This window comes from Acanthaster planci, linkage group LG15 (assembly GCF_054643075.1).
Source record: "Acanthaster planci isolate LZ-2023a linkage group LG15, COTS_SCS, whole genome shotgun sequence".
NCBI lineage: Eukaryota > Metazoa > Echinodermata > Asteroidea > Valvatida > Acanthasteridae > Acanthaster > Acanthaster planci.
Window position 1 is genome coordinate 1,669,052 of NC_141791.1, and position 24,286 is coordinate 1,693,337.

Genomic DNA, 24,286 nt, shown 5'->3' on the forward strand with positions numbered 1-24,286 from the left:
ATGAACCGGAAAATATGAGTTCGATCGTTTCCCAGTGGTGCCGGCATCTGATACTTCCAATTGTCTGGCTATGCCTGCCGGGAACAGTCTTTTGGGAGTGAGTTTCATTCAATGGAAAATATGTCCGCCGTGTGAACCTGTGATGAAATGGAAAAACAACCATAAAACCAACGCTCAGAAAAAATAATGTCGAAAGTGGTCAGTGAAGAAAGGTGATTTGCGGTAAAAGCTCAGCGGCAGGTGTGCGAGCGCTGCACAGAGCACGAGCGCTTATCAGGTGACTTCGAAAATAAATGTACTGCAAATTATAAATTACAAGACAGAGAATAGGTTAAACTTGGGTTGAAAAGTTGGTCTATAGGTCAACGTGTCTAATGGAGAGGATTCTTTATACACTATATTCTATACTTACCCGCTTCGAACTGCTCGGGTGGAACGAACTTTATGCATAGTAGAAAGATACAATTAAAGGCCGAGTCTCTCTCTAAACTCTGTAAATGAATTTTATTTGGCTTGTGTCTCAAATTTACATTCAATATTTACAACGAATGACGGACCCTACTCCGTTTAGCAACAAATGAGAAGAATTTTTGTCACATTTTCTTTTTGATATAAAAATACATGTACATGTTCATGCATTAATATTTATTTGTACCGCAAATGAAATCTACAACTGTGTCAGAGTTTCCATGCAGAAGAATAAAGGTTCTACGACTCAAAAATGTACAAAATCTTTTGTAAAAAAAATTATCAAATCCACTCCTTCCCTGCCCAACCATTTCTTTCAAAAAACAAAGATGAAACCAGTATTGATTGCATTTAACAGGTGCAGAAATCCAGCTGTAGTGCGGGTTGTGGCTGTTCTTTAAAACGACCGATATGATTACACCTGTACACAAACTACTCTCGAGTTTAAGAGTAAGCAGTTAAAAGCAGGTGGATCAATTTATAGCAAACTCAATTGTCCTTCAAAGTGAAGCGACAGTACCAAGACCACTTTTAATCGATATCTAAATCTTACATACTGTGCTCTTGCGGAAATAAAAAAAATTTCCTACCGCTTTCAGAAGTTCAAAGAAAATAAAAATAAATGCTCAATGTACTTGCAAGTCGCACATTATACGAGGAAACGTGGATTCAATTTATTGAGAGATATTACGTGGTTTGTACCGATACTTAAAAAATATTTACAGTCTTTTACCCTGTCGTCTTACGCGTAACACGATGAACCACCGATAATCCTGTACAATCTAAGGTTAGAATAACGTGTATTTATTATGGATAGATATTCTAAGGGACTGACACTGTCTGTTAATAAACGATAGCCTGCTATCGTTTACGTCATGCGGAAACTGACAGCAACTGAATTCAGAACTACATGTACATCCGTCTTTCGCTCACTCAACCTGGAATCTTACTGTACCAAATGTCTTTATCATAAGACATGTAATAATTTAATGAGGTATATCACCGATAGGAAGCCAGTTGGCTTCATTTACCACAGGATATCAATTTGTTTTTATTAGCTACCAGCAGCAACAGACGGAAACAGGAAACCATTCCAGGGATGACCAAATACAAATTGTCCAATGGAAAATGTTTATACGACGTCGACTTGATCGCTGCAAACGTCCAGCAGTTTGTCTATAGAGAATCTTTGCATACAATGGCATTGCGTTTACTGTTTTCAAAGAGATAACTCAGAGTTCATTTTTTTTTCCCAATACCGGACACTTACATTCCTGGCGAGGGTGGGGTAAGCGGGCTCCAAGCGCCAACTTTACCGGGGCAAAGCTGGTTTGCAATGGCAGGGTAGGTCCCACCCGTGTCGGTGGTGCTTAGGCCTGCTTGTGCCTCAGAAGGACTGCCGTAGTTCTGGTACCCGGCGCACGACGACATTGATCCAACTGGCGGGCGGTGCACCCCCGTGATGGACGAGGTGCTGGGCTGACTGTAATTGGTGTAAGCTGCCCTAAGTAGGGACGTTGGCACGGGGGAACCCACGCTGCAGCTAATTGAGGCGGGAGGGACTGCGGAGGAGGTAGCGGGAGGCCAGACGCTTCCGTACTGATGCGAGGAGGTGGTGGTGATGTTGCTGGTGTGATGCGTAGAGCTACCAAGAGGAGACCACGCCTCATGGGTGGGGAGAAGAGGCAAGGTTGATGCTGATGCGTCGGTAGCATACGCACCTGAAAGAAAAGAAATCGATAAAAAATAATTAGAGTGTCTCTTAACGTGAGAAATTAAAGAAGAATTACACACAACAAATGTATTGACAACTAAAATCACTTTCGTAAATACAAGATTATGTGTTTGAAGTCGCCAATATCCATGCAAATAGGATGCGGATATCTGGGAAAACAAAAACAAGCGAACAAAGAGCAAACAAAATTCAAATACAGTGAAGAATAAACCACACAGGCAACCAGGCCAACCGATTGATATATATGCAACCACAAACACTAAGGTTAAGAACACAATCATCCAATCAATGGAACATTCGTTTGATCTCAGATTGTATCCAAATGTTATTATTTTTTTCACCAGATTCTGTTTACCGTTAACGTTTATCCTGCGCAGATATTTTCAGGTTCGTTGATAGGACATTTTTTCTTCCAGTGACAAATTCACTGTTTGCTTGCATGTGTAAATCACTCCCCTTACAGACCGATAACATTACGAATCGATTACCATTCAGAGTAAATACCAGTCATAAAGTCTTCCCGCTGAAGTCAAACACGGGCCTGCGACAAAACGAGACTTTTGGAACACCCATGATATAATGAGCAAACCCCACTACATGTAAATGTAGATGCTGGCCGGCACGCTTAAGAAGTGGTGTTTACACGTTTATCAGCACAAATAAGGGCAGAAGACTGCAAATTTCCGATTAGCTTCCGCGGTAGGATTGCTTACGTGACCGGCGACCACCAGCGAGAGCTTTATTCGAGGGGGTTCGTGCTCGAGTCACGGCCCAGACAATTCCACGCCGCTCGCTGCTGTTTGCACTTGGGAACTCGGGCGCGGATAGTTATTTTTTCCTCGACTATGTGCTGTCAGTCGGTCTTTTTACTTTCAGAAAACAAAAACAATAAACAAGCGTTGTGCAGATGACGCAATGAATTTTAATTGCTCCGTGTAGTTTTAATAAAGTTTCTTTTACATTTAAGGGCTTTGTTGCTATCTTCAAAAGATTACATATTCATTTATCTTCTTTGCATGGAACCAAGTCTATCATTCGTGTTACTCAAGTGAATCGTCGACCCAAAACATTAATGTTTGGTATTAAAAACCATCACTTTTTTTAGAACTGATATTAATGCCGAAAATACATAAAATCCAATTACAAGTGTCCTATCAGAGGTCAATTTGGTGTAGTTTTAGAGACTTGTACAGTTTATCTCGAGCTGTAGTCCACGTAGCATGAGAAATTTCATTACATGTACAACCAAATCATCTCCGCTGCAAACTGCAAAGTAATGTAACGAATCAAGGTCTACAGCTGCGAATTCAAGAAGTCACTGGGGCAATCCCCCGAATATAGACGATGCATGGGTGATCACGACCGTTTGAAAAAGACTCCAAGAGAAAAATTACAAGGTGTAACTCTAAAGAAGCCGTGGAAATGTCTATTGAATCCTCGTGTTTAAACACCAAGCTCGCGTCAACAAAACACCGCCGACTGCACCGGGTTAAACTAACACAGGTGCGCTTACCGGTAAGTGTGCATCGGCGTTAACCGGCGGGCCAGCCTCGATGAGAACACCCATAGAACTCATTGTGTGGGCCCGGTATTCAGTCGACAATGCATTTCGCACTGCGGAGTTTACCGTTCGGAAGCCGATATTAGGACGTCAAATACACGGGACAAAAAAGTCAGGAGAAGGGAGTTAAGAAGTTAAACAGAGCCTTGCTGGTGGTGAGAATAAGGGAAAGATGGGGGGAAAGAAAGTGGGTATCGGTATGCCAGTGCCAGAGAGGTGGGTGGTGGTAGGAAAAGACGATGAACATTATAAACAGCACATCACATGTAATTATGCAAAAGCAGCGACCCATGTTTTCAAAAGGAACTACATATTGGACAAGAACAGATTCGAAGTAAGAAGGATGATAGTTGTTAACAATAATTCATACTTTCTGAGACTCGGACCAAGAACACAGACCCAAATTTTTAATTAATTAATTAATGAATGTATTTATTTATTTTAGGCAAATGCAGACTCCTAGCTTTATTAAGGACACTCGAAAAACTTTCGAGTGGGCGAGTAGACGCAAACTTTTGAAAACTACTGTGATGCAATATAGGTACGTGCATAACCAGGAATATCAACGTGAATATTCGATGGGAAAAGCTTTATGGAAAGATGTTTTTGGAAAAAGGAGACACTAGGCCTAACTGTTAAGAGTTGTAAGCTTTGGACATAGACACAAACGACTGATCCGCGCCCAGCATCGTGTCGGCTCACAGTGCCGGTAACAGGCATCCCCGTTGGTCTTTATGAGTTCATTCATTCACATCGTATATCGCACATCAAATTTTCATTTTACCAAAGTACCGTATCGAAACCCCAAAGCCCAATTACCGGAAGACTACGACCTAAATCCCAAATACCTTGGCTCTTCTGCCTTATCAAGTTCTTGATTTTGACGTTTCCTAATTATTTCCAAACTCTGTCCTGAGCGCCAACTGTAACTGATAATCAGAGAGAGATGCGTACCCAACTACAGTAATGCAGTACAGTGGTTCAAACACGGTATTTGTTCTATGAAAAGGATCTTGGAACATGAGCAAATTGTCTAAAAATCTGAGAGACTTTTTGATAAACTTTTTTGTCGGATCAGATAACCAACCACGAACTTTTGCATAATGTGACGGCATACTAAAGGCATGCGAGAGCTTCACACACAAAAAAACAAGACAAATTTACGACAAATCAAACAGCGATAAAGATAACGAGGAGCGAGAATAAATTGGAAGAGGGTGTGGGGCTCATTCACGCTAAATCACGGCCCAGGTGAGTCACTCCATTCACGGTGTAACTTGTATTCCGTCGTAAACAAAAGTCAACATAACAAAGGTGTTTACTAGATTTCATCATTGGAGGTCTAGCTTTATCGGTGTTGGATAAGAACGAAGTGAAAAGTGTTGTGATTCAAGTTGTGATTCAAAAGCTTTTTTTGTTTTCGGATGACGACTGGTGACAGTACAAATTAGACTGAAATAAAAAAAGGGGATAATAACTTGCTGGAAATTTTGAGACGCCGCACGTGGGATCAAACGGAGCCGACCCCAGAGGACATGCTTGATTCCAGGCAACAAAGGAATTTTTACGGGCTGTCGTTCTCTGTCCACGTTTAACGGCCCCGCTGCATTTCCGATTTTTTTGCCGGTAACAGAAAATAAAAGCAGGTGAGATTTCTAAAGTTTCGCTGGGAGAATTGGCCTCTTTTCTGGATCTCTGTTAATGTTTATCGAAGCAATGCAGTCGAGTCAACTACCGGTACGTTTTATGATATTTTGTGGTTATTCATTCCTGAAAGGGAGGGTTTACCTCTGCACTTTCGGTACCTCCACGAAACAATATTTGGAAAAAAGGGGGGGTTATTGCGGAAAAGTACAGCTACACCTGCACTGTACAAACGAGCTAAACTAGTGATTTCAAGCCTAATTGAAAACAATTATCGGCGAGTGTATTTTTCGGCAGAGAATTAGAAGTTTTGTGAAGTTGGTTTCGTGTATCAAAATATGGGTAATATAATGAAACTCTCCCTCAACTATTGGTTGGATGCAGGTAAGAACCGGCCACTGTGGTTATAGGACGTTCTGATGACTTCTGCGCGTTCCTAGAACCTAGCTCCAGAGTTTTTTCGAATGTCATGTTAAAATTCAATGTTTCAAGTGTAATTTCAACGATGTAGTTAACGGCAAAGGACTGGAGATTCACATTTTATGATAGAACAGTTGGAAACTATTTTTTTATGGAAAAGAAAATTCAAAAAAGGGAAAAGAAGTACATGTGCATGTATATGCTGTTCTGATTTTGGAGAGAAACACTTCACAAGTGAGGCTGCATCATCTCGAAACTTACTTGTAGGGGAATATTTCTGCTCGTAGGGCGGTGGAGGATACGGTGTCGATCGATGAGTCCGTAGACTGCTGTATCTCTCCACGGCACAACTGTGAGATACCGGGGAAGGCATACCAAGTGACGGCGGGAATTGGTGGTGTGGGCTCGGTGGACAAAGTGTCCCCGCACTCGGTAAGAACCAACTGCCAACTATCAGAATGACACAAAAGAGGACTGTCATATTTTTGAAACCCTGCAACTGGTTTTTAGACGTGTCACTTAAATTTGGATTATAAACCTTAACTTGACTATTCTGACGCACGTGCTCTGTTTAAGTCAGTTACGTTGCTGACAACTATACAGAGTTCGAATCTTTGGTCTATTTGCCTACGAATGATTTTCTCAAGTCATGTGCAGCATCCTAACAGTGGAAATTAAACCTTGGGTTCTAGAATATACAATGTACAAGGAAAAAAATAGCTAAATTCTGTTGGTGAAAAAGTTTTCAATTGCGAGCAGTTTGGAAGATTAGCAACTTGAGGATGTCAGGTCGAATGTCTATGAAAAAAACAAGCCTTCAAGCGCTCTGCCCGAAATCAAGAACGAAGGGTCGACGATGAAAGAAACTTCCGAAGCTCGGATCATGCTTACGTTGTGGGTATCTCGGCTGCTGGTGATCGTGGCATTCGTCGAGATCATGCTCGCCCCTGGAGTAGTAGAAAAGAAATTTTAGGTTATGGGAGGGTGGTTTTTAAGTTCCAGACACAAACGAAGCTCGGAACTGTAAAATTCTTGACCTCACATTACTACATTAGCAATTTGATATTTGTCTTTAAAAGTTTATAAAACCTAATACATCTACAACTGGAAATCTATCTTTAAAGGGCACGTTTTACTCACTTTTCTTTGATGTCAAGGAAGGCTTTTGCAAACGGGTTGAACTTTATCTTGAGCTGCGTAATCTGTGAAAAAGTACCATAAGCAAAATAATATTGAATTACATGATGAGTCTCTGCAGTAGGGCGAGTTTATAAGGCAGACGTGTCGCTTATATCTTAAACAGAACAGATTGAAGCACAACCGAGGTTAGGGTTAAGAATCGACTCACGAAAAGGACTCTACCGTGGCAAGTTATAACTGAATCACCATTACAGAATGTTGATTTCAAAACTACACTTTAACATCTTAAATACAGTTGGGTAAGGTTTACAGCGAGTAACTTTCTAAATGTCACACACTCACATCTTCGTTCTGGTAGGCCGTGACGGCGATGAACTGCGTCTCGGGAAAACTGAAGCTACGGATGAGACGCTGTTTCTCTGGCCCACCGACTCGTATGACGTGGATACGGGGCTCGTACTTGTGGAGTGAGTTTAACATGATCTGCAGCAAACAGATAAATATTAACAAATGAAAGGTTTTACTACTTGTGTTTATGACTACTTTGTAAGCCTATGCTACTCAAAACGTCATAGTCAAACGTCATGGTCATAGGATTGGTAATGAATGTAACACATTAAACGTGACAGAAATGGACTGGACGTTTTAATTAGAAACTGTGTGGCATGGAATGGACACGGTACATTACGTGGGTGGGAAAAGTTTGTTTCGGTGGAACAAGTTAGCTACAGGATAAACTAGGTTTATTACAAGAATTAACCCGACTGGAATTTTTCATTTGATATTGGAAGCAAACTAATTCGAATTAACGGTTAATTTGTAAGTGTTCGAGATTAACTTTCAAATTTCATAAGAGGCTTAAGACGTATATAGTGGCTGTCTTATGATGAGTCGGACTTTGTGAAATACATACATGTAATTTGAAACAACTTGGCACAAACATTCTTCTGTTATTTTCTCCAACTTTGAACTAATTTATGTTACTGAAAAATACGATTTCGATATCTCGTTAAGTACGGTACATGAAAGCTTAAGTCTGAATGTTATCAAAGAAATGCGTTTACCTGTCCTGTACCATTCAGTTTGTTAGACAGCTTCACTTTGCTGAAAGACACGCACTGCTTCATCCAGTGCGCGCCGAAGTTGGGTGAGTCCGGGTGGATGTAGGCCGTGCTGGGCGGAGGAGAGTCCGGCTTTCCTCCGGGTACCCACTCGCCGTTGACGTACTTCCAACGGTGCTCGTCGGCCGGCGTGAAGTCTAGCAGGATGGAGTACATGGCGTTTGGATTCAGGCCGGTGACGGAGGCAGAGAGCACGGGGAACATCCGCCTACAAAGTGAGAGTGTGGGGTTGGATAAGACCGGAGTTAATTCACATTTTCTGAGGTTAAAATGTAGGACAATATTTCTATCTTCACGAAGTGTCCTTGAAAGTTCGACACAATTTAGATACATGTAAGTAACACCGACATCTTGCTTTCACGTTTTTATATTTTGAACGCAAAGATCTTCGAATTGCCTTGGTAGAAAACGATTTATATGAAAAATAAATGCAAATTAGAATGTATGGTTTATACCACAAGACATAGGCTATCGATATTCATAAAGTGCGATCAGGTGAGCACTAATCGACAATTACAATACTTAGAATATAGGAAGGGTTAAAGTAAGTGCAATTCACGAATATGTCATTCAAATACGAAGAATAAATGTAGTTTAAAAACAATCAAAATCAGATGAAAATGTTGGCAAAACCAATCTATGGAACTGAATATTGATTAAAAAAAAAGAAATTCATACAAGCAGATTAAAATCGCAAGATTTGTGCTACATTGAAAAGCACCGTCAGTTAACAGTTACCAATGATACAAATGAGTTGTCAAAATATCATGCAAATATTTTTTTATTAATGTTTAACTCAGAAGCAACAGGTTTCCCCAGTAGTCCTTAAACGCAGAGATAGAAATCTTCCCACAAAAATTAATAACTCTGTCACTACTGATCTCTTGCATGTGAGAGACACTGACCTTCCGGACTTGGTGACTATCATCTCGTTGGTCAGTTTGCTGAACCGCCTCCACAGGTCCCGGTCCTCCAGCGTGACTTTCAGCCCCTTCTCGCTGGGGTCACCCTTCTCGCTGCCCCGCGTCATCTCGCTCTGAACTGCGCTCAGCAGGTGCGCCACGTTGTAGGTGGGAGCTCGCATTGTGTCGGCACTCATGATCTCTCTTAGTCAATTGATGCGGCAACAGGTCGGTAAAATGTCCGGAATCTGTAATACAGCTTCGATATTTGTAGACACTACACCGAGTGGATTTCCCGTTAACAGAAATATCCACTGAAACCACAACTCAGAAACTCAAATGAAGCTCTGAAGTTTAAGTTGTAATGAGATTAAACGTAGGGGTCCAAAGCAATGCAATGAAGTTGTGAAGTCATACCACAAAAGTCTCACAGGCTCGTTTCGAAGACGGCCGATTTTCGAAACGTAGAGCAGGTAGAAGGCCAAGAGGTCCGTGACACGTGAACGTCGTAACCAAACTGATGTCGAGTGGGTGACTCCGGTCAAAGAAACCCCGCTCATCGGGGTGCTCGTCCCGCAAATCGGTTTGGCTGAACTTGATTGTATAATTCTGACACCGCAGTGCATAGCATTGTGCAGGGACGGTGCATCAAAGGGGGCACCAACTGAAGTTAAAAAGTCTGCCAACATCGTAACCCTCAGTGTTCAAACAATGCGGTGGCGGTGAGTGCTGGCGGACCTCTTTGAAACCTGGCAAACAAAAGTAGCCTGAAGGATGGCTCTACTGATTGGTTGGCAAGTGATGCATATGCAGCTTTACAAACTATGTCATGAATATTCATGAGCATTCGATACATTTATTGAGCGCGGGATACATGCATATGCATAAGTTGGAAAGCCATTGAGGGTGCTGATTGGTCGGAATGCAATTAGACTGTCTAACAGGTTGATTACTGGTGTCAGTTACAATGAGCTGTCAGCGCTGGGATCTTAATTGCTGGCGTAACGGAGGATTGTGGGCCATCTAAAGCCTTCTTCACACTCCATGCACACGCTTTTGCGGGTTTGTTATCTCCTTTAATGGGATATATGGCTGGTGTTTGTGTACTGGAAATTGGGGACCTGTAATTTTTAATAACAGGGGTGTGCAAAGCCGACTAGAGGAACGACTAAACACGTTTTACGTCACAGCACCTGTTGAAGGAGATACTTGGTTGGAACCCAGAGATGATTCTTTTGTTCTGAACTGTAAGACTTCGTCATTCGGCACACACTGTGGAATCGAAATGGAGCAAATAAAAAGAAACAGACCCTCTTAAAAGCTTAATGAGAAGCATGTTACGTGAACTTGTAACCCAACTAAACTTGCTTTTGGAATGCCTTCTCTATGTTGATTAGAACTTAGAAGAGAAACGATTCCTGTATTTTGTTAACGCCACCACCGTTGAAATTTAAAGGCAGTTAAAACCTTGGTGACGAATGGAGGGAACAAACACAAAAATTAAACGTAGTCAAAAACCTTGAGAAAAAGATAAATGTTGAGAGTGCCTGACGTTTTCATACTGATGTGAGTCTTTTTCGCAAGAAAAAAAAGTGTCTAAACCAAAAAGTAGGACCTCTTTCTGTTAGTACACTGATGATCATGCAGTAATATGAATTGAGACAATAGCGAACAACCAACCGACAGGGAGAGGGAACGAGGCTGATATTGCTGGTATATATTCAGTCGTCACTTCTCATTTGCCACGTGATAGTAAAGGGTCCTTTGGTTGGACTAAGTGTGTATCTGGAGTTAAGACATCAGTTAAGTACTGTCCGTACATCTGCCCCAAAAAGGCACGGTCCAAAAGGCATAAACACTTGAGAGCCGAGGGCCTTGTCAGCGGGAACAATGCTGTACCATCGATGCATCCCCGGATGGTTTTATGACACTCGGCGGCACTTTAAGGATCGGGTAGAGGGCCTCTGCCATGAAGTGACCCCTCTCCCAACCTCTTATGTCCAAGGATTAATTAGTTTTGAAGAGGTACTTGGCTTTGGGGGAGAGTCGTCTTTTTTGTTTGGAGGTTGTTTTGTGATCGGTGGGTCAGTCAGTCGGGCAGATTTTTTGTCTAGCAGTTCTGGGGAACGCCAACCAGCTAGACGGAATTGCGGTTTTAATCGATGGTCATAGGATGACCGCTCAAGAAGGCGGTCTCGTTCCTTTCATTCGAGACACTGGTGGACGGTGATCTCAAGAAAAGCTGCCCGAAACGATTCTTGGAATACTGTTACGGATTGGTGGTCGGAAACTTTCGTTCATACCTTAGAATGACCGCGAGTTGACCGACTGACCAACAAGGAATGACCCGACTGAACCTTCTATCGTCATGGGCTGATGGCGATGCCCTCGATAACCTTTCGTTTAAAAAGAAACCTGTACGGCTTCTAAATACAACTTTGTTACTTTTCAAGCCCCTCCAAAAAATAGTGTATGCAATAGAATTTCACAACAACCCCTTTGGCAGAAATTTCAGAAAATGATACATTGTTTGATGTTGTTTATGGAGATGGGGTTTACGATTTTCTGGGTCAATACATTTTATTGTCACGATTCAGGCCTTGTTCACGTTGCGGAAGGGTAAAAATCAAACAATATTACTGTCTCAAAGAGCTCGCAATTTTGTTTAAAGAGATGTTTGTACAAAGGATAAATCGACAGTTTTTCACTTTAGCCGCAGGAAACTCTGTGCTTATCCACTGAGGTTTCGTTTTCATGGGGGTCGTCATTCACAGGAATCACCAATTATGCTGCAATCTCTCATCAAAAGCTCCTAGTTCCAGTCCACTGACCCTCCTTCCCCCTTAATTAAAAAAAAAACGAAATTTAAAAAACGAATTGTATGAGCAGTTTGACCCCTACGGTTTACTTTTCCACGTCGCGCGGTACTGAAATTTGCTTCAGCTTTTCGTCGTTCTCACTGTGGATTTCTGCTGTTCATGTAGGCCTTGGAACTCTTGAAAAATATAACACTGCCCTACAAAACTACTGCGATTTCAGAGACGTATGCACTCGATGCTGAATGATTCGTGAATTGACCAGGGGATAGGAAACCTTTTAAATCGCATCAAGCGTAGTTATTACCGGCTCGACTGGCACTTCTTGCCGTAGCCCGGTAGCCGGGCGCAGTTAATTCCTCGGTTCGCTCCTAGGTTTGGAAAAACCTCAGTGTTTGCCAACAACCGCAGACAAGCCTCTGTTTTGTGCCTTGGTAGACTCAGGCTAGTCCAAGATAACATGACGATGAGGCATAAGAGCTAGAAAGGACTAAGAAAATAAGAGCGATTTAAAATACGCGGGAAACGTACGATTTTATTTTGTTTCCGAAATGTAGGCCTATTGGAGTTCTCGATAGGCACCTACTAGAGACACAAATCAAGAGAGCTGATCCAAAGTCCTCGGTGGCTCGACTTCCCTGACAATATATTGTCATCATTATTTTCTTTACATTTTCCTTTTTGATACTCAACATGTCTTACTTCTGTGGAGAAATAGGATGACAAAGTACATGCAAATGAGTTTCTGGTGTTATGAATAATTTATGAACCAAACATACAAAACTGCATATTTTTAACAAGGAGATTTTGAAACCTTACAGGTCTGTGAATGTTTCTTAATTAAATTGTTACGAAAAAGTCACGTCTAAACGTTTACAGCTTACAACCTCACGCGATCCATCGAGCAGACTCATGTTGTTTAGAAACAGCTCTTTATAAACTGTGGGCAGAGTTTGAGATATAGCAAAAGAATCGCAGGTGTCAATTAAATGTTTCTGCAATCGCCTCCTTTGACCGGCATGTTTGTTCGCACGTACCCGTCGAATTAGCTCCACACACCGGGCGGTCTTTTGGAGCACAGATGCCGAAGAGGCATCCGTGAGGTCCCGAATGGAATAAGGTACATTTTTCTTTCGGTTGGACAACGTACCAACACGGTCCAAAAACTTATTCAATTAATCAAACAGAGATAAGTGGACAATTCTTCATTGTAAAGTGTTTGCTAATAGGACAGACGATTGTCATTTGGTTAAAAGAAGCAAACGTCTTGTTTCCCCTCAACAGAACAGAGAGACTAAAAATGTGACCAAAGTCTACAAAAAAAGACTGGTCCATTTTGCACTGCGTAAAAAATACTATAACAGAATTCTTCTCAAGGGGTGAAGGACAAAAAAGCACCATAACGTAAGTAGTAGATCACGATTTAAGTGACAATAATCTGTGAGTAGGCTTAAAAAATTTTTTTTTACAGGTACGTACAAAAATCGGCCAAATATCGGTTAATATGGTCAACTAACACAATAGACAACTTAGTGCAGTTCAGCATTGATTCCAATTCGCCAGTTTAGACTCAAGTCACACAGCTCTTTAGTTATTTCCTTTGACGTTAAGTTCAGCGCCTATGACCCAAGTAATATACCTTCGTGGTTTGGGCCTGAGTCTTCGTGCAGAGCAAGGGTCCGTCCTTGCTGGGGATGGGAAGTTGTGAAAGTTTCCTAAGGCACCTGTGTTAACAAACGCTGTTTACATGAAGGATCATCTCACGAAACGGCAGCAAGCAAGCATTTCCATTTGTAGGTAGGGTCGCTGTCGAATTAAGATGATATCTGTTACCTCAGCAAGAGATCATTCAAATGTCTTTATTAATGAATTTTGTCAGGTTAGCGCTAAATCTGAGATCGGTAATTACCTTCGGTAATTGTCACGAGTGGCGAAAGCTCGGATTTTTTAAGTCACTTTCCGAAGACTTTTACACCCAAATCCTTAATTGACGCCCACCTCCTTGGAAGAGAAATCCGTTGATGTTCCAACTCCTATGCCGTTTTCCAGTACTCAACTTCGGCTCCGTCTTAGGCTTCAACTTTCTTTTTTACTTGCTGACTTTGAAGCTGTAAGCACAGTAATCAGTCTAATAGTGTCACAGAACATCAAATAAGATGCAAGAAAGCCAAAATTACAGTAATCCAATATAATTTAAATGCTTCAGGCCCACAATCGGAAATTGGTTCCCGGGACGAAGCCTGAGACGGATACAAGTTGAGTATTGGAAAATGGCCCTAAATCAGATAGTGTGTACATCGACAGAAGCTTATCGGTTCAGCACTGACGTGCCTAGCAAAATTGCGTGTAAGGTTTGCATTCATGCGGGTGTAAACTGACGCCCCCTTTGCTTAGCTAGTGGTAAATGGTCATCAGAGACAGCATTGATACTTCCGAAGGGAACCCCAAACCGTGAAAATCACTTAAACATTAGCTTTGTATCCCAATGCCAAGTTGTTCACTTTTGAATGTAACTTACTTGATAGATACATATTTTTCAATAGAGCAACACTGGGCTGAGTATTGACAAAAGTCGCTAAGAACTACTGGTTAATGGCAATTATGTGCACGCAGCCCATTCGTTTCTTGATTTACCCTGCTGAACATTTCTTTTCAATACAGAGTAAAGATCTTCATGGATATCTCACAAGTGATAAAAACGCGACAGTTTATGCTCTGATTTATTATATGCATGCATGAAACAGAATTAAGAGCATCGCGGGATCAACTCTGCGCAAAACATTTTCCAACTCCACACCGGATCACGCGTAGACCCAACGAAGTCAGCGCTTAGCGAGTAAGCACGAGCACTTGACGGGTACTTGTCGCACGAATGCTCCGTGAAAGTTACGCCAATCCCCCACGAAAGTTTCCCCAGACCACCGCGCCCTCCAGGAGATTTTTTATTTTTAAACCCGCCCTGCACAAAACAAGCAACACCCTTTACAATGCCTCCCCTCACTCGGCAAGCTCTGTTTTGAAAAGTCTGTTGAAGTGGTCTGTTTGCTCCCCGGCAGTTCCGAAACAAAAAATCGATTGATGGTTTGAAAAGAACAGGAGGATTTCTTGGTCGGGGGATAGAACAACTCCATTCTTCAACCATCTCACCTTGTTTTTGTGTCTACCAATATCGCTTTAATTGTTCCAGGTGATCTCCCCTGCCTCCTCCTACTTCTTGGCAGGGAAAGACCCCCCCCCGCCTCTGGCCCTCTGGACTAATTCGTTAATTACAGAGCACACACGAGAAGAATAGCTTTGGACAAACATTAATTACGCGGATGTGTTTGGAGACCAGGAAGGAGAAGAAAAGTGACCGGGGTGAGTGGCGTGTCAGCCGGGCAGGGAATCACCCGGTGCCTCCCTGGCTGATTGCACAGGTGCGTCCCAGAGATTGACGGGGGTATCCCGCTCACTGTTTCATGAAATCTCTGTGCCTCGAAAAAAATTACTCATTAGGAACAGCCATCCCTGAATGCATTTCCATAGAAATTCAGCTTTTGTTCATTGTTGAAGTTGATTTGAAAGAAAATCTGTTACGCGTTGGTAAGGAAGCCGTCTTCGTCGGAAGAATGGTCATACTCTGTGAGAAAAAAGCACGTCCTTTCAGAATAAACAAGTAGAAAAAGAATGAAATCTGTAGGTTCTCTTCCAAATTATACAAAACATATCGTCATAAGCTGAACAAGATTCCTCGTGTGTTCCAGCTTCGGCATATCGTTATTTCCATCAGCTATCTGTGGGTCTTCAAGAAAAATAAAGAGCCAAGTTTGTCCTTTTCTCAGATAAATTGTAGCAAGGGTTTTTTCCTTTCAACATTACAAATTTGGATTGAAAAATCATCTTAATGCTGCATTTGTTTGACGAGTAATCGAGGAACCATTTATTAATTTCAAACTCGACAGATTCACCTGAATTCTAAATATGGATGAAAGGCTAACATACTCTGCCCTCGAAGCCTGGAAAAATTTCCGCACTTGCCAGGATTTTTGCCACCAGAATACCCAAGCAGCTCAAAGTAGTCTCAAGAAACAGCCGTCTGTCTTCATAATCCACGATCCTCTTTAAATACGGAAAATAATAGAGGAAACAATAACAGGTGAAACTGCCGTAGCACGCTCAAACAAAACGTGTTAGTGCATAGTCTCTGGCTGATTATGCGCATTCAAAAACCTCCAAGCCAATTGCCCACGGTTTCAAATCAAATAATAATTACAACGACCACAAATATCAACTGCTCGTCTTTTCTGCAGGGTGTGGGCGTGGGGGCTATAATAGAATGAAGAGGTGAAAAGATTGGAGGATGGTGGCTGGGTTTGTCTTTGGGCGTAGCCTGGGGAGACGTGTTAAGTTCTCTGGTTGAATGAGAAGGTGTTGGTGGGATATCAACTCCAAAGGGGGAGGCCTAATTGATTGGGTGGGCCAACAGGTTGATTGACTGGGGGTGTCTGATGGTGGGTGAATAATATTGCCAGGAGAAGGCCTACTGAGTATAGCCTACGTGCCAATCTGCGGTGTCATTTATGTCCCGAGTTGTTGGTGGGATCACAGACTTAATATGCTGTCTGTCTGAAGGTCTGTCTTCAAGAATGTGCACAAATGTACTCTGGTTGGAAGCAATTCTCAAAATTCTCACCGTCCATCAAATATCAACACTAGCCACAATGTCGCGTTCATTTTGCCCGAGATTTACATCACGTAAGTTTAAATACTGAATTTACGCCACGTGTTGCCTGCTACGATGAAAATCAACACGGTTGGGCTTTCGACTTCCTGCAAGTCGTCCAAATCATCACCTCACAATGTTCAACAGATTAATTGATTTTATAGGATTGCATTACATGGTCGATTGTATGTACTTACGTGCGAGGCAATTCATAGCAGGCACTGTCTTACAACTGTTAGAGAATACCGCCCTCTCAAGGTGATCTTTCCTGAAACAACATCTCCGCTCCCCAGGGGGTATATACAGCATGATTCTGTCATTTCAGGAACAAATGGTTTAATCATTCGCAACAACCGTCTGCCGCACCCATTTATACTCCTGGACAAAGAGATGACGAAGTGACTTGTCTAAGATCGTGGCCATGGCTGGATTTGAACCCCGACCCTGCGATTAGGAGTTCGGATCCCTAACCACTGGGCCACACCTCTCATCAGTACAGATACGCCTAAAAAGCTCTGGTTCAATACCTACACAACACCCTGAACAATCGGTATGCACAGCGACACAAGCCCGACGAATATTTGTTGCCCCTCAAAAAAGAGGGGGAAAAGTAAAACTTTGTCAAAAGTGTCACCAATTATCAAAAATGTTTATTTTCAATGACACATAGTCTTCTCGAAAAGCAGAGCATATAGAAATTGAATTGCAGTGTACCAATATTAAAGGGGATGGGGTGTTTTTTATAACTACGTTGTAATTTTTATTAGTATTACATAATTTGAGCAGTAGCAGACACAAAAACAATCGCGTGATTTTTCATGGTTTTAAATTTGATCGAAATTGGGTCATTCTATAAATTTGGGGTCCAATTTCTTTCCCGTCCTTGTTACGTCTGGCACATGATTTTTCATGTTTAGAACTCATTGTTTTCCAAGATTGAATAAGTACTGCAACTAACCTGCCAGACAAATAAAAATAGTTTGACATCAATTTCAGTGATACATTTCTTATCAAACATGTCAGAGGGTATAAATGTCGGAGGGAACAGGGACCGAAAAATGTCACACTTTGGACCCCAAATTTATAGAATGACGCAGAATTGCAAAATTATATCGTCAAATCTGTAATAAGACTGAAAATATTCCATTTACATTTTACTTGTGCATTAGTTTGAAACTCTACGTTCAATGTACATTTATTGTGAATTCGAAAACTCTACAAAAGAACTAACAAATTATGCACGCAAAATACTATTGCCATCACTTTGATTAAAAACGCAGCATTCGTTTGTTATAGCAATTTCAGTTTCAAATAAACCTCACCATTAGAGCAATATTTATAACTTACATCAACTGTACAATGTAGTGAAAGTTTCGCAAAGAAAACCGACCAAATGATTACAAACTCAAAGAAACGGGTCACTCTAGACTACCATACCAAAAATTGACAATGCAAACTTGCATGAAAAGAGTACCAGAATAAACAAGCTTATTTTCCCGTACATGTATAACTGTCTGTAAAAAATTGACTATATCGTCCAATTCTACTGCATACCCACACACGCGTTTTGAATTACATTGTCGATTATAACTACCCCAACTTCTTCTTCGAAGTGATGCGCTAACTTCATTATTTGAAGACTCAGGTACGTAAATTTTAGGGTGCGATGCCTTCAGTCGAGTTAGGAAACAGAACTCTCACCGACCTTATCATTTTATGAAATTTACTTTTGCACGGTCCTGAATTAAGTATTCCAGTGAAGCATCTTACAGCTTAGCTTTCATAAACATACATGTCTTTTCTTTTCGTGTCACATTTCCAACATGGTGGTTTAGCGAAGCCCCAAAATATCATATTTCGCCCATCAAAATATCAAAATCGCCTTTGGGTTTTTGTTTGTTTGTTTGTTTTTGTTCTCTTCCCTCAAAAATACTGTACCGGTCTTTTTTCCAAACTAGATCAATTGACTATTTTATAAAAAGATGCCAGTTCAATTCGACTGTGAAACCTTGTGGCTGCAGTAGTCTGATTGTGAGAAAGAATGTAAGTACCCAAATCGATGTTCGCGAAAGACACGCTGTCAGACACGTGTTGTTAACATGTTTAGTTATAAACACCCATCCTTTCCTTTCAAAGGAGTAAATCTCAGTACAAGTACATGTACATATATGGTTCTCACGACATGGGGAGTTCTACTGAATGAGCTCGATGCATTCCCTCAGTGGGTACGTCGAGTGTTGAACGCTGGTGGGACGTTGAACTCGATGGTAGCGGGGTCCCAGGCGGTAATTCCAAGGACGTATTCTCCGTCCGAGACGCAGAGCTCTGGTTGCGACCGGACTCGATGTGGCCAGTACGGTTCTGCATAATCTGAGCGTACACGACAAGGTCGTCTCGGGGGGTGGGACTCCGGGAGTCTATCGAGCACGACGCGTTGAAGTCCAGTCCGGAATCGGACAGGGCGGAGTTCCGTGTTGCGCTTCTGATTTCTGAGTCGGCCGGCTGACTACCGCTGTTGGATGGCTGGCCGCTGCGTCGATAGTGGTCCCTCGTTCTTTCATTCCTCGGTCGACGCTGCTCGTAATGATGCCTGGTACCTGAACGTCTGGACTCATCACTTATGATGAGCGGTCTACCAATTGGGGTGGAGTGGTAATAGTTTTGCGATGGGATATGCGTATTCCGTGGAGAGGTACCGTCGTCGGGAGAACAGTTACGATAGTTGGGCGACGGCGTTCTCTGCGGACGATGGTTAGCGTTGCGATCGAAGCGTGCTCGGCTCTCATGCGAGGTGTTATTATCTCGAGTATCATCATCCGGGCGCGATGTCCTGATTGCCCGAGTCACGTAAAAGTCTGTGGAATCTGCGTCGCTCAGTCTGCGTACCATCGGTGATGGCGACATGCCGAAGTTCTCGGCCGCCGACCAGGTGCTGTTCATACTGCGATCGGGAGAGAGTGGTCGGCGGCTTTTGTTGCAGAAGGTGTGGCAAAACGGACGGCAGTCCAGCACCGCTATGGCAAGGAAGATCAACAGAACCACGATCGCTACCATCACTGACATGGGCACCAACCAGAGGATGAGTTCTTCTCTGGATATGGTGGCTATTTGGGTTTCTTCAAAGCTTATCATAGCTTCAACTGTCGTTGAACCCACCTCGTTTGTAGCCTCACAAACGACGGGAATACCGCCCAATTGGTCCACCAAGTTATTGACAAGGATCTGAGAATCTCCTCCCGGTGTCTGGATGAGGTCAATCCCAGTGGAGGAGGTGGTGACAGCGGCACCGCTGTAGTACCACTGAAAAGTGACGGTGGGCGGGTTCGCTGTAGTCAGGCTGCAAGTGAAGCGAACATCATCGCCCGCCTTGGCCGGGAGAAACAAGGGGGAGATGGTGATGATGGGACGGTGCCTTATGCTCAGAAAGCCCGTGGTGCAGGACGAGGACTCCTTACCTGGTGACGATGCTATGCACTGGTAGGAATCGGCGTCGTCCTGCGCGCTCAGTGTGACAGTGTGTCTCTTGATGAGGTAGCCGTCATCTCGCAATACCTGCCGAGAATTGGAGAGATCGGCGGGCGTGTTGAGCCTCTCCCACGTCAGCGTGGTTTCGGTGGAGGGGTTGCTGTGGTAGGCACACGTCAGGTCCACCACGTCGTCTTCGGTGAGTGCATCCCGAATGCTTAACACGCACAAGGGAGCCCCGTCGGTGGGCAGGTCCAGGACGGTCAGGAGCGCTTCCGAGGAGGTCAGGTTCGCCGCCTTGGGACCTGAGGAGGAGGTGACCATACACACATACGACCCCTGGTCGCTTTTACTGACCCCTAACAGCTGGAGGTTGTATTCTCCCTGGGAAGCATCGCCAAAAACAGCCCAGGAAGTCGACGGCCCGGAGAGCCCGGCCTCAGGGCCATTTTCCTTGAAGAGGATGGTGGAGTCCTTCTCCCAAAAGAGGATCCCGGTCTTGTTAGCCACGCGGCAGTACAGCGTTGCGCTCTCCCCGGGTAGAATGTATGTGTTTCGAGGTTCATTAACGAAGTGTTGCTCCTGGCCCGCAACATTCCGAACCAATACTTTAACCATCAGAAAAATAACCAACTGAAAACACTTTCTCCTCATCGCATTAAACTGTGCTGTGCCCATCTTAAGTCACAAGATGCACAGATATTCAGCAATTGAAGAAATCAGATCTCTTATTAGCTCAATAAAGTGCTCGCCCTTATCGTTTTACATGAAACGCGATGCTGTCCTGTGGCTGGCAGAAACGTTAAAATCGTGTGAATACCTGTACACAATGCAGCGCCATTTTGAGTTGAACAAAGACCGGCTGCACTGGCATTGTGTTCGACGGCACACCTGTCGCTTTCATGCCAGGTAAAGTCATCAATAACGAGAGACAATTTTCCTCTCTACACGTCTGACGAGCCGAAAGTCAACCCCGATACGGTCACTCTTTTGACAGATTTCTTCTCCAGAAAGATCCAGGTGTCTCCACGGAAATCATCTTAGCACAAAAATGCAGAATATGATGATAGCACGCACAATTTGAGCTGCATTAGGCGTAGTAATTTTCAATGCCGTCCATTATTAAACAGCATTAGCATACGGCCGCAGCGTCACATAGCGACGTGTTAACGCGCGTTGCTATAGAAGACTTTTCAGAGAAGTAATGCTTCAAAGATCTCGACCTCTAACCAAAATTCTAGCGTCGACGGCTGTTCCGTGTTTTGTTATGTTTGAAACCATTTTATAACAGCATTTTAGTTGGCAATGTATCTAAGACAATACTTGTATAATTATTTCTACCGGACGTTTGCCTATTATCTTGTTGATGCTAAACTCTAATTCACAAACGTTTTGTCTCTGACATCAAGATTTAAGACAATACTGAAAACAGCCGTCGTACATGGGGTTTCCTCTGCTAAATGGTTCCTCAAATCATTATCGTGGTATTAACTTGACAAGATTAATATGGCATATTGACAGAGGATAACTTGCTCAAAAACAATATGGTGGTCTGTTTCAATTTTCAGACACCTCAAATTGTTTCCATATATAGTTTTGTGAACCTTTGAATAATCTCATTGATTTTTGGCAAAATTATGTAAAATGATCATTAGATTTTTGTTACATTTTTGGTCCAACAATATACAACGACAGGAAGTAAATAGACTGGTTCCAAATCCCCGGAGATGATCTAGCAAAGTGTGACCTGCATGAAATGTGGGCTGAGTTATCTGTGGTACGAATAGATGGAAAATGAAATTCAGTTCATCACTAGCAAACTGCATCACAAGCAAACTGCAGATTTGACGAATATGCAAGAATGCATTTTTGTCATATCTGCAGTTTGCTCTCTGATTCTTCATCCCTACTTGTATCACTGACCATTTTCATAATTGCTCTACTCAAATACAAAGATTAAAGAATAAAAATTCGGTCACCTTGGCTAAAATAATTTTCAAACAATGGTTAAAGTTTCAAAACCGACCACTGATCCACAGGCGACGATAATATATGGTCATTGCTCAAGAAGCGGATCGAGTAAATATACAAAAATCTCAAGGAAAATAGGCGTTCTGAGAGGGGGCGTCAGTGACCCTGCCCCTTCATTGTACAATGTACTTCGATTTGGAAGGACACATCTTTCTGTTCATGTCCACGGTAAACGCTGCCCGTAGTTTATGGATTTTTGAAGGGAAAAAGACCACTACAGCCTACAGGTGAACATTCACCTGGTGTGTGCGGTGCTGGACACTACAGGTGAACATTCAACCGCTGTGTGCGGTGCTGAAGTGACAGCTGGTCGAAAAGTAAAACTTCAAGCAGGAATCAGGTCCAAATTGCTGAAGCCAGATCATAAGAAATGATTCTACAAGAGTCGCTATTTGTTAGAGAACTGCTGACACTGTGTGTAGAAATCCTCGTGTGTCATCTTCATCCTGTTTCCAACGACAAACAACTCGTTTCAGTTTTGGAATTTACAATTACAGAAATATCGGCTCATTTTGCGCCATTTCCTTGATAACGCTGCCTCTCCCTCTGTCCCTCTAGGTTCTGATTTAAACGCCCTCTGTTGACTGATTGGTAGTTTTTATCTGTCCCGATGTTTATCATACGAGTCTCGTCGATTTCACTCGATAATTCCTGTCCAGGCGACACAGTCTCTTCGCCTGGGTCACGCCTTTTAACCAATTAGAGGCAACAATCGTCTTAACCGAACATCTTCAGCAAAAAGGTTATCGCCAATGCAGTGAATAAAAAACAGGCCAAGGAAATCAAGTCGATGATGAGAACTCGCTCGATGTAGCTTAAAGACATCGTGGCGAACAAGGACAAATACCGTCCTACTAGTCTTCCCGCAGAAGCAGGTCCCTAGGCCTTGCCCACTAAATCGCAGTGTCAGGGTCACAAGCCATAAGCACCTTTTCAGCGAGGAAATATTCAGTCGAACTGCTGTGGTCAAAACACTGGTACATGTATACATGTACATGTACTTTGAGTGCTTAGTCCACGTAACAACGAAGCCTTGCCTGACAATTGAAGAATACTCAGAGCTAGCTGAGTCGTGGACAGACACACAAGAGAAGTTCACATACACAGTGTGCCGTTCAGACTGGCACGCACGTATTCACAGACTTATCCCGATTTTTCTTCCTTCTCATTATACAGCCTGGAGTTACCTGTGTGTTCCGTTAATCGGCACAGCCAACAGAAAGGACCAGGAAATGAACTTGTTACGCCCACTTCTATTTTCATTGCAAATCACGAGTCGATTCACTGTAGGATTAGACTTGTTTCTGAGTTGTCAGAGGGTGTAAAAAAGATGTTGAAGGCAACTAACTGTTGACTGTTGTTACTATTGTGTCATCTGAATATGGTCAGATTAATTACCAATATGAAGTTAGACTTTGAAATTCAGCGTCACGTGGTTGAACTTTTATTGTTCCAAAGGTTGTGTAATGAGCCAAGTGTGATGTGGAGTTTATGGCTGTATTACAAATGTGATCACAACATGCACGCGCACGACTAAATCGAAATTTTACACTTTATTTCCCCAGGATTGTGACCTTGTTACCAAATGCAATACGCAATGTTACCGAGAAATTATAGAAAGAAATCAACCATCATGCTTACGATCTATTCTTTTTCCAATCTGGTTGTAGTTTTACGACATTTACGATCAGCTTGTATAACTAAACTGAAAATTAACAATAAAAAGCTACATACAAAAATAAAACAATGAACAAAATGGTTTTGCACTCTACGGTTTGTCATTTTTGGCAGTAAAAAGGCCACATCAATAAGTCATGGGTTGCACATTAGTGTGTTATTAATGATCATGTTTTAAGCATGCGTGTAAACTGGCCAATCGCTGTACCGTCCATCTGTACCTCATCGCATTTGTAGAGTATTACACAACACTGCTATAATCTGTCCTTGGAAACTGCTATGAGACATTTAAAAAAAATGTATCCTCATTCAACACAACATATTGCATCGAATGTATGTTACTACACTTGTAGGCCTGCAACTGTATGTTGATTTTTTCTAGTAAATTGTGGTATTTACAATAAAGCTAACGTTTGAATTGGCATCTAGTTGATTCTTGAATACGGGCGATTCACAATAATGCACCTCCAAGAGTTTTCAACGCGTTGGCCAATCACAATGCGCGAAATCTGTCGGCCCTTTCCAAACGCGCACTAAGTCGACAGATTTCGCGCATTGTGATTGGCCAACGTGTTGCAAACTCACGGAGGCGCACTGTTGTGAA

At 42.5% G+C, this 24,286-nt stretch overlaps 2 protein-coding genes and 1 long non-coding RNA gene across 3 annotated transcripts; 1 reads left to right on the forward strand and 2 right to left on the reverse strand.

Moving 5' to 3' along the window:
- Positions 1–485: 485 nt before the first annotated feature.
- LOC110974665 (T-box transcription factor T homolog) lies at positions 486–10,382 on the reverse strand. Its single transcript, XM_022226471.2, has 7 exons — positions 8,995–10,382; positions 8,033–8,297; positions 7,311–7,451; positions 6,969–7,030; positions 6,720–6,775; positions 6,090–6,278; positions 486–2,189 (listed from the first exon to the last, which is right to left on the reverse strand). Exons 1-7 carry the CDS (start codon positions 9,186–9,188, stop codon positions 1,735–1,737), a joined length of 1,362 nt encoding a protein of 453 aa, XP_022082163.2. The 5' UTR covers positions 9,189–10,382; the 3' UTR covers positions 486–1,734.
- Positions 4,407–8,187, forward strand: LOC147796578 (uncharacterized). The gene is made up of 4 exons (XR_015427886.1): positions 4,407–5,410; positions 6,116–6,260; positions 7,327–7,435; positions 8,051–8,187. It is a non-coding gene; the product is annotated as an uncharacterized LOC147796578 (long non-coding RNA).
- A 6,760-nt stretch (positions 10,383–17,142) lies between the features above and the next one.
- Positions 17,143–23,249, reverse strand: LOC110974474 (uncharacterized). The gene has a single exon (XM_022226140.2). It carries the CDS (start codon positions 20,650–20,652, stop codon positions 18,685–18,687), a length of 1,968 nt encoding a protein of 655 aa, XP_022081832.2. The 5' UTR covers positions 20,653–23,249; the 3' UTR covers positions 17,143–18,684.
- Between the last annotated feature and the right edge of the window lie 1,037 nt (positions 23,250–24,286).

Coding starts and splice junctions, on each gene's coding strand:
- LOC110974665 (XM_022226471.2), bottom strand. CDS start 9,188: ATGAGTGCCGACACAATGCGAGCTCCCACCTACAACGTGGCGCACCTG. Junction 8,298..8,994: donor ATAGTCACCAAGTCCGGAAG/GTCAGTGTCTCT, acceptor CTCACTTTGTAG/GCGGATGTTCCCCGTGCTCT. Junction 7,031..7,310: donor CGGCCTACCAGAACGAAGAT/GTGAGTGTGTGA, acceptor ACTTTTTCACAG/ATTACGCAGCTCAAGATAAA.
- LOC110974474 (XM_022226140.2), bottom strand. CDS start 20,652: ATGGGCACAGCACAGTTTAATGCGATGAGGAGAAAGTGTTTTCAGTTG.